The sequence below is a fragment of the Mixophyes fleayi genome, chromosome 6, assembly GCF_038048845.1.
Source record: "Mixophyes fleayi isolate aMixFle1 chromosome 6, aMixFle1.hap1, whole genome shotgun sequence".
Taxonomy (NCBI): domain Eukaryota; kingdom Metazoa; phylum Chordata; class Amphibia; order Anura; family Limnodynastidae; genus Mixophyes; species Mixophyes fleayi.
In genome coordinates this window covers 225,350,267-225,365,080 of record NC_134407.1, presented here as the reverse complement: position 1 = coordinate 225,365,080, position 14,814 = coordinate 225,350,267, and the positions used below count along the sequence as shown (strand labels likewise).

The 14,814-nt window shown below is 41.7% G+C and overlaps 3 protein-coding genes across 19 annotated transcripts in view; 2 read left to right on the top strand and 1 right to left on the bottom strand.

Moving 5' to 3' along the window:
- The window catches only part of LOC142160076 (phosphatidylinositol 4,5-bisphosphate 3-kinase catalytic subunit delta isoform-like), an 85,382-nt gene extending 72,167 nt beyond the window's left edge, over positions 1 to 13,215 (top strand). For 5 of the 7 annotated variants that reach the window (XM_075214988.1, XM_075214986.1, XM_075214985.1 and 2 more), the window contains 7 exons: positions 3,535 to 3,644; positions 3,717 to 3,795; positions 4,981 to 5,148; positions 6,659 to 6,785; positions 7,700 to 7,845; positions 8,355 to 8,487; positions 12,865 to 13,215. In XM_075214988.1, the coding sequence (XP_075071089.1) occupies positions 3,535 to 3,644; positions 3,717 to 3,795; positions 4,981 to 5,148; positions 6,659 to 6,785; positions 7,700 to 7,845; positions 8,355 to 8,487; positions 12,865 to 12,999 (898 nt within the window). In that variant the 3' untranslated portion in view covers positions 13,000 to 13,215. Of the gene's footprint in view, positions 1 to 3,534; positions 3,645 to 3,716; positions 3,796 to 4,665; positions 4,847 to 4,980; positions 5,149 to 6,658; positions 6,786 to 7,699; positions 7,846 to 8,354; positions 8,488 to 12,864 lie in introns of those variants that run through there. The other 2 variants (XM_075214984.1, XM_075214989.1) reach the window with 2 other exon arrangements.
- LOC142160072 (uncharacterized) overlaps positions 1 to 14,814 on the bottom strand; it is a 1,559,230-nt gene that overhangs the window by 1,365,541 nt on the left and 178,875 nt on the right. The gene's annotated exons all lie outside the window — the stretch shown is intronic.
- The window catches only part of LOC142160110 (uncharacterized), a 178,302-nt gene that overhangs the window by 80,442 nt on the left and 83,046 nt on the right, over positions 1 to 14,814 (top strand). The gene's annotated exons all lie outside the window — the stretch shown is intronic.

Genomic DNA, 14,814 nt, shown 5'->3' with positions numbered 1-14,814 from the left:
GGAGCTGATGCAGATGAGGCATAGGGCGTATCTATTGTTTCCATCTCAAAGCTATACTGTAACTTAGAGATGATTCAGGCAGTGGTAGGGGGGGGACTGAGACTTCCAGTTTTGTGCTATCGCTGCTCTAGCAGCTATTAATATGTGGCCCAAAAGGTAGCGATCATGCTTTGGAATGGAAGTCGGATAGACATGGAGAAGAGCTAGGGCTGGGTCTGGAGCACAGAATTTTTTTTTTAAGGAAAACCTTGGGAGCTATTTTTAATATAAAGAATTATATATGTTTCCACACATTTAACCCAACATCAGCTGATAGTTCCAATAAATGTAATAAGTGTATTTTCTGGAGTCCATAGCTGCTTAGGAACCAATCAGCCCCATGTGAAGTCTTAAGCTTATATCTTGTGTAACTTTGGACTTGCACTTGCTTTAGAATTAGCTCATCGCCTCTTGCAATCTTACAGGAATGTTAACTGTAAAAAAGTGGTGTTCACCTCAAAATACATATCCACTTACAGATCTGCCGATGGATTCTGGCTAGGTGTGAGTTGTTCAAGTTCTCAACTCCTGTATAACTCTTATTGACCCGCGGTATAGTCCATACAATCTCTCTAGGGTAATAGGGAGTAATGCAGGTGTCACAACAGCTCATCTCTGCTGCAATATATTAATCACCAGATATTGAGATCTTCTCACCGTGTTTCATCTTTAATAGACGTTATCAAAGTAGAAGAACTAGTTATAAAGCAAGTCCGAAGGTGCGCAAGCTAGAGGCTCAAGATTTCACATGGAGCTGAAATGCCTTGGACTGAGATAATACAGATGTACAAGTGCCAACATGCTGTGGCAGGTGTGGGTTTGCTGGCACTTGTAGTGCTAGATAGTTGAGACAGATTGGGGAAACTCCAGATGATGAAGAATAGATTTTTATATGAATGAGGGAGAAAGATAAATAGGGTAAAAATAAAGAGCGATAGATGCCTCCGTATTGCTTTTCTTTTATTGTGCACTTACTCCTGGATCACTGCTATCCTCCTCCTCCTCTTACATGGACACTTAAAATCCTGGATGTGTCAAGAATCACCCTACGAGTTATTAGAACCTGTTGTTGACGAGAGCTTCACCTATAGCAACCCCCTTTCCCATAGAACCAGATATGTTCGCCGGTAATCGGTTGTCCCCAGGAATTATTCTCAAGTAGTGATAACTCAACTCCGGTAGGTAGGCACCACAGAGGACTTGACAGTGGGATGCTGAGCAGGGAGGGATAATCCTGGACCAGATAAAAGCAGGAACGCTGATTTAGAAACAAGATGCAGTACCAACCTCCACCAGTATAACAGATGGCAGTGTGCAGTAGAGGTGTAGTACCAGCTGTGGCCTGTGAGAGATGGAGCTAGAGAGCAGCACAGTGACAGGGAAAATGCCGGTGCAAGATAGAGCAGTAAAACTATACTGTGAAACACTGCAGACACAGGTTAGTCTGATGACGCGGATAGCTGGCACCACAATCCTGCGGTTGGGAGGAGATCTCTCAAATGAAAAGGCAGAGTTTGAATCCAAGTAGGAGTCAGGGCCACTGACCTCTGCAAGCAAGGTCAGTATTCAGGCAGAGGTCAGGGTCACGAGCAAACAAGCAAGGTCAGTATTCAGGCAGAGGTCAGGGTCACGAGCAAACAAGCAAGGTCGGTATCCAGGCAGAGGTCAGAACAGATATCAATCAGGAAACTGACAGACTAATCACAGAACCAGGAGCACAGAGAAGCAAGCGTGTGATTACTATAACCGGCAAAGGCTGAGTGAAGCTGACAGGTATTTAAACCAGTAGTATCCAATCAGAGCAGGTGTCAGATCAAGCTGTAGGTGAGAGGAGTTCAGGTGATGACACCCAAGCTGAGAACAACACTGCAGCAGATAAAAAGAGAACAACAGTTTCCTGCTGTTCCTAAGAGGATGTCAGGATTTTAGAACTTACTAATTACATAAACCAAGAGTATAATTCATCTTCCATGATACAGGGGTTACTAAGAACCCCGTAGAATGCTGGGCTTGCAAACTTTTATTCCACCTGGTGCATATTACTGGTTGCCAGGAGCAGGGCTGTGGTTCAGTACAGAAATGTCAGCGAAATAGAACTATATCATCACCATTTATTTATATAGCGCCACTGATTCCGCAGCGCTGTACAGAGAACTCATTCACATCAGTCCCTGCCCCATTGGGGCTTACAGTCTAAATTCCCTAACACACACACACACAGAAGGACACACAGACTAGTGTCAAATTGTAAGCAGCCAATTAACCTACCAGTATGTTTTGGGAGTGTGGGAGGAAACCAGAGCACCCGGAGGAAACCCACGCAAACACGGGGAGAACATACAAACTCCTCACAGATTAGGCCATGGTCGGGAATTGAACTCATGACCCCAGTGCTGTAAGGCAGAAGTGCTAACCACTTAGCCACCGTGCTGCCCATGTTACATTCTGTTTACCTCGTACACTAGTACGTGTACAGTCTGTTTTGTACTTGGTTCAATAAATCTTTAAACAAGTTTTCTTTTTGAAGAGTAACTTTTCAGTATTTTTTACAAGGTAACATCGCATTACGTTCATTTGAAATTATTTCATAGTAATAAAAGAAAAGTTTAATTGACAAAAAACTCGAACTATCATTAACTTCTAAGGTGTTATCAACATTATAACTTCTAAAAGTTAGGACTGAAATGGCAAATGGTCAGGGGTTTATAACTATATTTCAAATACACTGATAAGAGTTATAAAGTTAGTGGACTATGCTCATATCTGTGATATGTGTATGTGGTTGAGTGATTGTATATTAGTGGTCACCACGTTAGTCTAGTGATTAGGTCTCTAATATCAATGGGATGTCAAACGGTGGTTAATGGAGGCTCCACTTTGTAATAACTCCAAGGAGTCCATGTATTATGGAAGGTCACTGGTGTGTATTTGAGAGTGACTAAAACACTTTCCATTTGTCAAATTGACCAACTACTATTTATAGTTGTAGAAAGCGAAGGGGGGGACATTTCTCCCATGTGCGGCATTTAGCTGCTTTTGAGAAATGCTTGATTAATTTCTGTTCGTGTTTGGAAGAGGTCTGGAACTTTAAAAAAATTCTACACTATGCAAGTGCCCCCTTTATTTATAAATTTTTAGATTATTAATGTAATACTTATAATATGTCATTTGGATATCTGTATTCGAGCAATATGAACATACACTATCTACTTGGACAAGTTGGTTGGTATAAAGTGTTAGTGTTATATATTTGGAACATACAAAACAAAAAGATTTACAAACAAAATAGAAATAAAGTGCGATGCCAAGAAAGATAGCAAATTTCTCAAGGAACTAGGCGGAAACAATTTCCGTTAAATTGTAATTTCTACAATTTTGCTTTTAAAAGATACGTTAAATATTCGTGAATTAGACAGGATGGACGGAAAAAAGTGTATTCCACACAATAAAGTCCTGGTGCAGCTGAACTATCTCTGGGTGTTTGTCTTCCCCCAGTGTGGAACGTTGCACGTTCATGCAGTCCAAGATGAAGCCGCTCTTGTTGATATACAATACGGACGTACATGGTGGAAGCGAGTATGGGGTCATCTACAAGAGTGGTGATGGTAAGATCAGCTCAGGTAGCCTCAGAGTCAGGTAGGCTACATAATAACTCCCATATTCTTCTGTCTGCACAGATTTGAGGCAGGATATGTTGGTACTGCATATGATTAAGCTGATGGACCATTTGTGGAAGGAGGATGGTCTGGATCTCAGGTGAGAGGTGCATTAATCTGCTTGTGTGTATGTTAGATTATATTTGCCTGGGCACTTCTATTCAGCTTTATTCCTAGACAGGTTTAGTTCTCCCATACTGTGGAAAGCACAGAGATATGTTACCCGTCAGTTATGGGGGGGATGTATGGGGAGGAACCTCAATATTTCTACTAAAATGAGGAGAGTTTGGCCGAATCTCAACAATCTTTTAAATATGTTAAGAATGTTAAACAGATCCTTAGTCAACATACTTTGTAATAAATATTTAATTAAATAATTTAACCATCCTGTAACTTCTGCTACCCTTCTGAATTCCTGTTATGTGGCTGACTGCTCTGTTCCAGACTTGGTATGCTCCAGTGATTGTGAGGTTTCCCAGTAGTATCCAGTTAATGGTATGAACACAGAGGCCACAATATAAGTGTATCTGGAGCTTTTGTGTGTTTCTAGTATACCATAGGACCAGGGGGGCAGCTGTCATGGGGCACAGCTGAGGAGGGCCTGCCTTTCCTGTCAAAACCCCATGTGTAGTGTTTTTCTCCATTCGATGGCTCATGGGGACCCTTAAAAAATTTGTTGTGGGGCCCACAAATGTCTAGTTACGACCCTGCCTCTTAGTCATAGAGTAAGTACTCAAACATTAAAACCAATTACATGGATAGATGGCTCCCAAGAATCAAGCGTAAAAAGTCATGTTCTGATGAAATTAAGCTGTCTCCCGGTGGTTCAATCCAGACCACCAACAGATTATCATTACATCTTCTAAGCCAACGGATGTGGAATCTGAAGGTATTACTACCAGGAAAATTGTGCTATGTACTCTGGTGCCCCAGTCCAGACCACCAACACATTATTAGTACATCTTCTAAGCCACCGGATGTGGGATCTGAAGGGATTACTACCAGGAATATTGTGCTATGTACTCCCGTGGTCCAGTCAAGACCAACACATTATTAGTACATCTTCTAAGCCACCGGATGTGGGAATTGAAGGGATTACTTGAAGGGATTACTACCAAGAAAATTGTGGAACCTCGCACACTAATCCATATGTAAGTAAGTGAGAGAAGGGGGAACTTAGCCCCTTCAAATCTCCAACATTTTAAGATCATATAAATCATATTCATGAGTTCATGAGTAACAACCAGAACGATGTAAAATGACATTTCCACTGTGCTTTATCCAGAGTCATCCCATACGGCTGTCTCTCAACGGGGGAGCGGACCGGCCTTATAGAAGCTGTTCTGCAGTCTGACACCATAGCAAACATCCATCTCAACAGCAGCAGGAGAGCCGCAACTGCAGCGTTTAACAAAGAAGCCATTTTGAACTGGTTAAAGAGCAAGAACTCAAGGTGGGTTCAGTCCCATTCCTTCATTTTCTGTTCTATGTTGAACAATTAGAAATTAGAATGATGCATTAACATGGATAATATCCGGGAACAGTATATAGATATGGGAATATAACTGGTTTCATCCATTGGTAAGTGGAAATCTTTCACAATCAGGAAGTAACAAGATAACTAGAGGCTTTGTGGGTTAACATCCTTGAATAGGTCCTGCTATTAGCCGATAGGTACTCCCTTTTAGTAACAATAGAAGTATTACTGCTCCCAATGATAATAATAATGTCTATAATGCCCCCGTTCCTATAAACCAGAGGTTTTTAACCTGTGAGGTCTCCTTCCCTGAGGAGACACAATGGGGTTAGTGGGGAGGTGTGCCTGTCCACTAAAACATTTTTGTTATTGCTTTTTGTATGATTTAGTCTTTAGTAATCATACCGAAAGACAGAAAGATGTTACTGAACAAATTTTTCTTTACTATTTCTGTGTATCTAATGATGTCACAATATAATTTCCATGTCAGTTACATAATTTATTCATTATTAATTGCTTTCGGAAAGGAGGAGAGGTGTGAATTTTAAGTTTACTTTCTGGGGAGGTGTGAGACTAAAAAAGGTTAAGAACCTCTGCTATAAACTAATAATATAGTGACCGCATTCCTATTGATTAATAATAGAGTGGCCATGTTCATATTTATAATAATTATCCCCAATATTTTTAAAATAATTAATATTTAACCCTTTTATAATAATTTTTGTTATTGGCTTTAATATTTATCTGGGCTCTTGTCTTCTCTTCCATGACGTAGCCTATTAGTAAAAAAAAAACAGCCAAAAACACGAACCGGCCTATGAATTGGGTTTACTGAATAGACGGGCAGCTAATCAGGAGTAATCTCTCATTCAGAATAACAGACAATTAATAGTAATAGACATTGGGTGTCCGTCTAACAGCCATTATTATTGGGAATAGGGGCAGGAAGTCTATTTTTGTTTATAAAAGAGCGCACAATTATTTTTGATTAACCTTGATGCCCACTGGCTAGGAGAACCAGGAAGGGCCCAATGTATCCCATTGGGCCGGGCATCCCTAGAGGATGGTGGCCGATGTTAGGTAGCATGTCCCGGTTAGGAAAGGGAAGGAGTGCTTTTTTTTAGTCTTTAATTTCCTTTATAACATTATCTCACCTGTCACAACTCTTATGTTCATCGTTTTGAAACCCACTGCTTTAGACATTTTGCAGTTTGTTTTATGGGTAAAAATTGTGACAGCACATTTTAGTGCTTTGCTTTATAAAACGGTGGTTTTCCAGCAGCTTTCAATCCAATAGCCCTATCACACAAACACTGTGTCCTCTAGTAGTTGGATGATAGATACAGACAGGGAAAATGTTACTGCTGTATCTAGGACCTAGAATCGGACCCAATGTGATCTCGGGAACCATTGATCTGCTGTGATTCGGCATTGGGCCAGTCACGGGTCTGTCGGATTAGAATAACCATTGTTCCTTTTGGGTTAGAAGTGAATCTCTGCAACGTGCCATAGAGGAGTTCACGCTATCTTGTGCCGGATACTGTGTGGCCACCTATATCCTGGGCATCGGAGATCGACACAGCGACAACATCATGATACGTGAGACGGGACAGGTACCAATCCAGTAACCCGGGGAATGTATTCACACTGTGTCGCTTCATTCCACAAATAGTTATTTTACAGCCATTTTTCTGGGACTTCTCCGCTTCTCTGACATCTTTATCCGTAAACCAGGTGCAGAAACAGAGTAACACACTATAGGGCCCTAGGCAAGATACTGGTATGAGCCCACTTCCCATCCTCCATTTATCAGAGAGTAATCCGGGGCCCCTCAGTGCCCAGTGGGCCTCATACGGGAACCTAGATTGCCTAATGGATGATCTGGCTCTGACCAGGTGGGTGGGAGTGAGAGGACTAATCACAAGCCACAATCAAGAGCTTGTCATTGGTCCTCCCGCTCACACATTTACTTCATACACATGAAGCATTTAGAGCCCAGGAAGAAACGTCTGAAGTATGAGCCCCCATAATACAAATGTAAGGGCCACAAGTCGTATGAGGGTCCCAGTCTCACTAATTCTCTTTATCCAAACGGCTTTGATGGATTCTGCTACTGTTGTATCTGCTGATGTTATTTTCTCTTCTTCCCTCCCTTCTCTTCCAGCTTTTTCCCATAGACTTTCATTATTTACATGCATTACTGTAGCCTCACTTTTTATGTGTCACATTCATTACTTTCCCCTCAGCTTCCTGTGTGTGTCACACCCATTACTGTCCCCTCATCTCTGTGTGTTGCATGCATTACTGTCTCCTCATCTCTCTGTGTCACATCCATTACTGTCCCCTCAGCTTCCTGTGTGTCACACCCTTTAGCATCTCATCACCCTGTGTCACATTCATTACTGTCCCCTCAGCTTCCTGTGTGTCACACCCATTACTGTCCCCTCAGCTTCCTGTGTGTCACACCCATTACTGTCCCCTCATCCCCCCGAGTCACATCCATGTATGTCCCATTGTCCTCCTCCAGCTTTTCCATATAGACTTTGGACACATTCTGGGGAATTATAAGACTAAGTTCGGCATCACCAGAGAACGAGTCCCCTTCATACTGACCTCTGATTTTGTACACGTCATACAAGGAGGACGCTCCAGCGACCCAGTGAAATTTGAAAGGTCGGTTTACATTCCTGACATTATTATAGTGACTAGAAAATACTTTACATTTTGTAACATTTCAGGACCATTGTACCTAAAATATAAATAATAATAATATGGTATCAGAAGTATATGTGTAACATGTTGCTTACCATATCAGCAAACACCTTGCAACAGCTTTAACCACCATGTCTCATATATGGAAATCGATTTGATGTTTATCAGGTATAGGTGATAGGAGCCAGAATAGGCGGTATTGGGTCAATATTATCAGCAAGTTATAGATCTGAAGCTTGGTGAGCACAGCAATAAAACCTTCATATACATGATCAGCACTGCTGAGCTCCTGAAGCATTTACATATATATATTTCTCAATGTTACTAATAAATTAATCATTTTATAGATATATTGCACTGGGTTTAGTGGTCATTTTAAGGACACCCATCAGAGGTAATTAGAAGCCACATAAACTGGCCATGTACCCAGAGGCTCCGTGGTTCCATCATGTGCTCCGTCTGCTCCGTAGGTTCCGCAGTCTGTGTGACAAAGCGTATGACGTTGTTAGACAACATAGCGTTTTATTTCTCAGTCTCTTCACCTTGATGGAAGGGGCCGGACTGCCCGAGCTCCGCTCTCCTCTGGACATCCAGTATCTGAAGGTGAGTGGTGACTCTAATAAGAGTGCACTTCCCTGTAAGTGTACAAAACTGCACTTCATGTGCAATCTGGCATCGTATGTCTTGTCTCACTTAATGAATGGCCCTGGCACTCACTGTGACCATCAGTGACATCCAGGTACTCTCCACTCTCAGAAACTTTACTGAAAGTACTTTATAGAGAAAGAGTATACATCGATCAGCGACAACATTAAAACCACCTGCCTAATATTGTGTAGATCCCTCTCGTACCACCTAAACAGCTCTGACCCGTCAAGGCATGGACTCCACAAGACCTCTGAAGGTGTCCTGTGGTATCTGGCACCAAAATGTTAACAGCAGATCCTTTAAGTCCTGTAAGGTGTGAGGTGGGGCCTCCATGGCTCAGACTTGTTTTTCCAGCACATCCCACAGATGCTCAATAGGATTGAGATCTGGGGAATTTGGAGGCCAAGTTAAAACCTTGAACACTTTGTCATGTCCCTCAAACCATTCCTGAACAATTTTTTGCAGTGTGACAAGGCGCATTATCCTGCTGAAAGAGGCCACTGTCATCAGGGAATATCATTGCCTTGAAGGCAACCCGGCCGTCGACATGATGTAAAAGAAAATGTGATTCATCAGATCAGATCACCTTCTTTCATCACTTCATGGTCTAGTTCTGGTGCTTACATGCCCATTTGTAAGAGCTTTTGGAGGTGGACAGGGATCAGCATGGACCGGTCTGTGGCAACGCAACCCCATACGAAGCAAGCTGCGATGCTCTGTAAGTTCTGACACTTTTCTATCATAGTCAGCATGAACTTGTTCAGCAATTTGTGCCACAGTAGCTCCTCTGTGAGACTGGACCAGACGGGTTATCTTTCACTCCCCATGCTCATCAGTGAGACTTGGGTGCCCATGACCCTGTCGCTGGATGTTCTTCCTTGGACTGCGTTTGGTAGGTACTAACCACTGCATACCGGGAACACCCCACTAGTCCTGCCATTTTGGAGATGCTCTGGCCCTTGTCAAAGTCGCTTAGATCCTTATGCTCAACCATTCTTCCTGTGACCAACACCTCAACTTGTCAGTGGTTTTACTGTGGCTGATAGGTGTATATTAATTCTACTGATATAAATGTTGTTTTATTACTATTGAGAGTAATTTATAGACACAGTGGGCCTGAAGCTACATGTCCAAATAATAAGCTCTAAAAATCTGCACGTGAAAATAACCTACGAGTCTGACCTATCTCTGGATGAATCTAGCTCTGCATCAGTAGTGTGTGCTCCAGGTTTACACCCAGATACACTTACCCACAACCAGGGCTTTAGAAACATTGATAACATTTGTTTGGAGAACAAAAAACACATTCGCTATTAGCTTTAATTTAGATTAAAAAAAAACAAAAAAAACCTCTATAATATAGTGGGTATCATCTTTTTTATTGTATACAAATAAAAGAGACAACAAATTAATTGTAAAATACTCCCACAAAATCAGATAATGTGGCCAGGATTAATGGTGAAAGCAAGTATAAGCTGCAGAGGTCAATCCGCAATCAGCCAATCAGAAGCAGCAGCTAGTGCTGGCAGTCGTCATCAGTGTGTGTTTGCCCTCAGGAGGACATTGCTGTGCCCACCTCACCTCTGGATCCTAAAGCCGCTGTTTTACTGCTAGAGACAGAGGGGAGGAAACAGTGTGTAATATCACACAGCCCGAGCCCGCTCAGAATGGTGTCAGGTTACATATCCACAACAATAACGGGCGGCCTGTCAGCTTGTAATCAATACAGAGCGGCCTCACTTGGATTGGTCAGCGCACCGGAAACCCACCCTGTATCGCAAATATGTGTACATGCATTATTAGAAATAATTACCATTGAGCAGTACATCAGGAACAAAGGAGTAGCAGGAATTCAATTCTTACACAGTTACATTTGGTTTTCTTCCTAAACTGTCAATATGTAAACAAATTGCTCATTTTTAAATAAATAATTTTCCAAAACATCAATCTATTGATAATTCTGTCTCATGACAATCATTTGTTTTTGGGATGGGGGGTGATATTATTAAAATATTATTTATCTTATAACACATGTTGCTTTTGAAACAAATGTTTTAAATACATTTTTCTTCTGGAACCATGACTATAAATGTTGTAAAAAGTCTAATATATCTCTCCTAATTCTCCTTCCAATTCTACTCAGCGTCTGCCTCTGTTCATGTCGCTCCACCACATCTGTAATTAGCGAATGGAGCGACTAAGTTCTAGGCATATGCAAATTTACCATCACACAGACTTACAGTACCTTCTATTTTGGGCATTGCACCCTGACCATTTCTGTTGTCATTAGGACCAGCTCCTCCTTGCCCTCATGATTGCAAGTGAATGAGGAATTTTAAAAAATCACCAACACAATGATTGGCTGGCATGCATCACCAGGGGTACACTTGATGAAGTCGTGATGCAGAGGAACTGCCGCCAACCAGCAGCCTGCAAAACTTCAGCTGGTAGAAATCCTGCTATGGACCCACAGGCAGCTGACAGCAGGGACCAAGCTCGCCATCTGGAAAGATATAAAAGACAAGGTCAAGATGGTGGCTATTACAACATGCTCTGTGGAAGAAGTGTACAGAGGAGGTAGCAATCTTTTAAAGACTACTAAAAGATTAGTTCCAAGAATAAGTTTGGCATACCACAGGGTCCGTTGGAAACTCAAGCCTTGAACTAGACCATTTCCTATATTGCTGATTGCCTCATTATTCTGGAATCATGAGCGTTCCAAGGAAAATTTGCAACCAAGCTACAGTTGAAAGACGCATCATATTTAGCCTGTACATTGATGGAATGGAAATGTTTCTGGTTACAAAAGATATATTTCTTACCAGTGGTAACACAATGACGTGTTACATCCACTGCTCCTATGAAGTACGGGAACTGAAGCAATATTGTAACAAATGTATCTGCAAAAGAGATTCCTAGTCATGACAAATTAATAATTTGGTTCATGCCATCAGGAATGCCCATTTGACCTGCTTCAGTACATGACTAAAAGCAGTCTGTGACATTCCTGCCGCCACAGCTGCTATGGTCTGGAATGACAATGCAGCCCTGGTATTGCTGTGATCATAGGATCTAAGTCACTCTGGACAACCTTCAGAGTTTGCAGGATGACTTGAGATTGGAGGTTAAACAAGCTTTTCACCTCTGAGTCAGACATCCCACATAGGCCTACACATGACCTGTAAACATGCTCCCTGTGCCTTTGCTGCTGATGCAGTTGAAACAAAAGTGTGATATCCACAAGATAGAAAAGTTTGTTTGCCGCTACTAATGAATGACATACTATGAGTTGTAGAGGTCAATCCATAATCAGCCAATCAGAAGTGGCTAGACAGTAGCCATCATTATCATTGCATATTGTTGCACCAGCCCTCCAGTGAGAGATAAGTCTTCTAAAAGGTGTATCTGTGGATGTCTTAATTGTGTGCCAAATATGTGAAAGCACCATTAAAGCACTCGCCCTGTTTGCCCGTCCCCATCCCGCCTGTCCAGGTGTAAGGTGATGTGTCAATTGTATGAAAAAAACTAAATACATATGCATACATGTGCAAAAAGAATTGGATGCATGTCCAATTCTAAATTAGTGTCATAGACTCTAGTACAATAAAGCTCTTTTTAATACCAGAACATCATATATACATGGTATGCTTTATTATTTATATTATTACAGTATGTAGCATCACCTTATAGATTTTTAAAGTACAGCCTCCATTCTATATATGTGCCCTATAGTACCACCCACTACTATTGTGTTGCTTGAACCTGCATGGAGTATCCTCAGATAGAACCTGATAGGTAACTCACTTTCTGGAAAGAATTCTATTAACATGGAGGAGGCAGAATGTGGAGGTATATTAAAAAAATACCACAGCTTTTGCCTCCAGTTTATAACCAAGGACTGTTTTGTTTTTTTTTTTAAGATTACAAGGTTAATTTAGCTCCACATAAGGACCGTCCACTTTTTGTCTCCTCTATAGCTATAGAATTCCCCCACTTGAGGCTTTAAAGAGTCATTTTGACAGCCAAAGCGGGCATCTAAGACTTAATTTGCGGCAAATCACAATGTGTTTGAGCCAAAAAAGATCATTGATCAAAAGTCAGCTGGGATAAACTGTATATTTGGCTAGATGACGGCCTCCTCTTACAATGTAAGTGGTCATCATCTGGCCGGTCTAATTCTGCCCCTACTGATCTTAGCGGACAACCGATACTATGTATGGTCAAATCTGGTTGGGTTGGCCCGTATAAGGGCATTTTCTCACCTTTACCATAGATAGTGCTGTGCCCCATGTAATTATCCTGCACTGTAATCAGCTTTGTTATCCTCTGTAGGGTTCCCTAGCTATCGGATTGAGTGATGAGGAAGCCCTAAAGAATTTCCGGATGAAGTTTAACACAGCTCTCCGGGATAGCTGGAAGACTAAATTAAACTGGTGTGCGCATAACTTATCCAAAGATAACCGTTAGGTTCTGTGGAATCACCAGAGGAGCAGGACCTAAATGATACATAGACCTAAATATAAACCTTGTTTTAGTTTGTTTTTGTGTAACTTACTTTCTGTTTACCTGTTGTTTTTTTTAAAGAGATTGTAGTTTGTTTGAACATTCGTTTGTAATTTTTACAATTTTTGGTACTGTTTTAAATGTTCCCGTTGAAAGTCTAGTAAAAAGTTAATGTTTTCAGTCAAATGTTTTATTTCTAATACCTTATTTTTTATGATCTTTTTCTTAGCCTTATTATGTATTCACCAGACGTGGGATAACCATAAGGCTCAGTTTTTTCAAAATTGTGCTAATAAATCCAGTTCGTTCACAGTGGAGTGAATATTACAAATACTGCTCCTTTGTGGCAAAATTTAGGGCTAGTGTTTGTGACAGGATGGACCTCCTGTACCACCCGGTCATGTTGCTGGGGACGGGCTGGGCTTGCCTTGCCACCATCCCCTTTCTTTATCACAATTGCGCACCCTTAAATGTGGTAGGAGGGACTCTGCTGCCACCACTAGTTTCCTTCGCCAGCACCTAGAACCACTCCCTTCTGGGTAACTTTCGCTGCTAATGAAACCACTTGCTGACCTCTTCCTTCAGATCAGGGTTGCTGTGGAAGGTTCTCCCTGGCTTATCACTGTAATGTTGTAAACACTGGAACTACCACTGACTGGTATTAGCGCAACTAAACAGGGAGGCGTGGAGTCTAATGCACCCCTGGTGTTCACCAGGGACACCCGCAAGGAGGTTTGGGCTTTGTTGCTTGAGGTGCGCAGGTCGCAGTTCTCCCAGATAGTCACCAGTGCAGTGGTGAGAGAGAAGAATGGTCGGATGGTCCAGATCAAGTCACTCTGACACCCAAATGGTGCCAGAGTGTGCTTCAAATAGGAGGAAGTGCATCGTATGCATCAATGCTTATCTATGAAATTATAACAAAAGCAATACTCTAGGTAGTCCTTATATTAATATTGATGATGAATATATGCCTATAGCTGAAAAAAAACAATAAATATAATGATACATCAAGACATACAATAAATTGTAAGCAAATATAACTTGCTAATCAATCCTTTGAACAGGAAATTCTTACTCATCCAATTATGACTCCATGAAATAATCCTACATAAGCATTTTCCCCTACTGATATCAGAACTGATTCCGACTGATTTTACCAGTACTACCCCTCACTGACTACACCAGCATGGTCCCCTAATTAGACCAGCTGTATTCCTTATTGATTACCCCAATACCCCTGATTATACCAGTGCTGTCCCAACTGACTATATCAGCCCTGTGTTTTACTGACGTACCAGCACTGCCTTCATTATACTGTCAGGATCCTTGTATTCACAACCAATGGCCCCTTCCTTGCTGCCACATCACTTCCCAGGGGGGAATTCAATTAGCTGCGAGGTACCAGACAATATGGTACAGAATCTCCGCTCATTGACGCCTCAAATCTCTATGGGACACAAGGCAAAATGAGCAAACTTTTGAGAAGCATTGAGGTGATGTGCCTATGGACTATTGAGAAGCATTAAGGTGGTGTCTCTCTATGGACTATTGAGAAGCATTGAGGTGGTGTCTATATGGACTATTGAGGAGAAGCATTGAGGTGGTGTGTCTCTATGGACTATTGAGGAGAAGCATTGAGGTGGTGTGTCTCTATGGACTATTGAGAAGAATCATTGAAGTGATGACTCTCTATGGACTTTTGAGGAGAAGCATTGAGGTGGTGTCTCTATGGACTGTTGAGAAGAAGCTTTGAGGTGGTGTGTCTCTATGGACTATTGA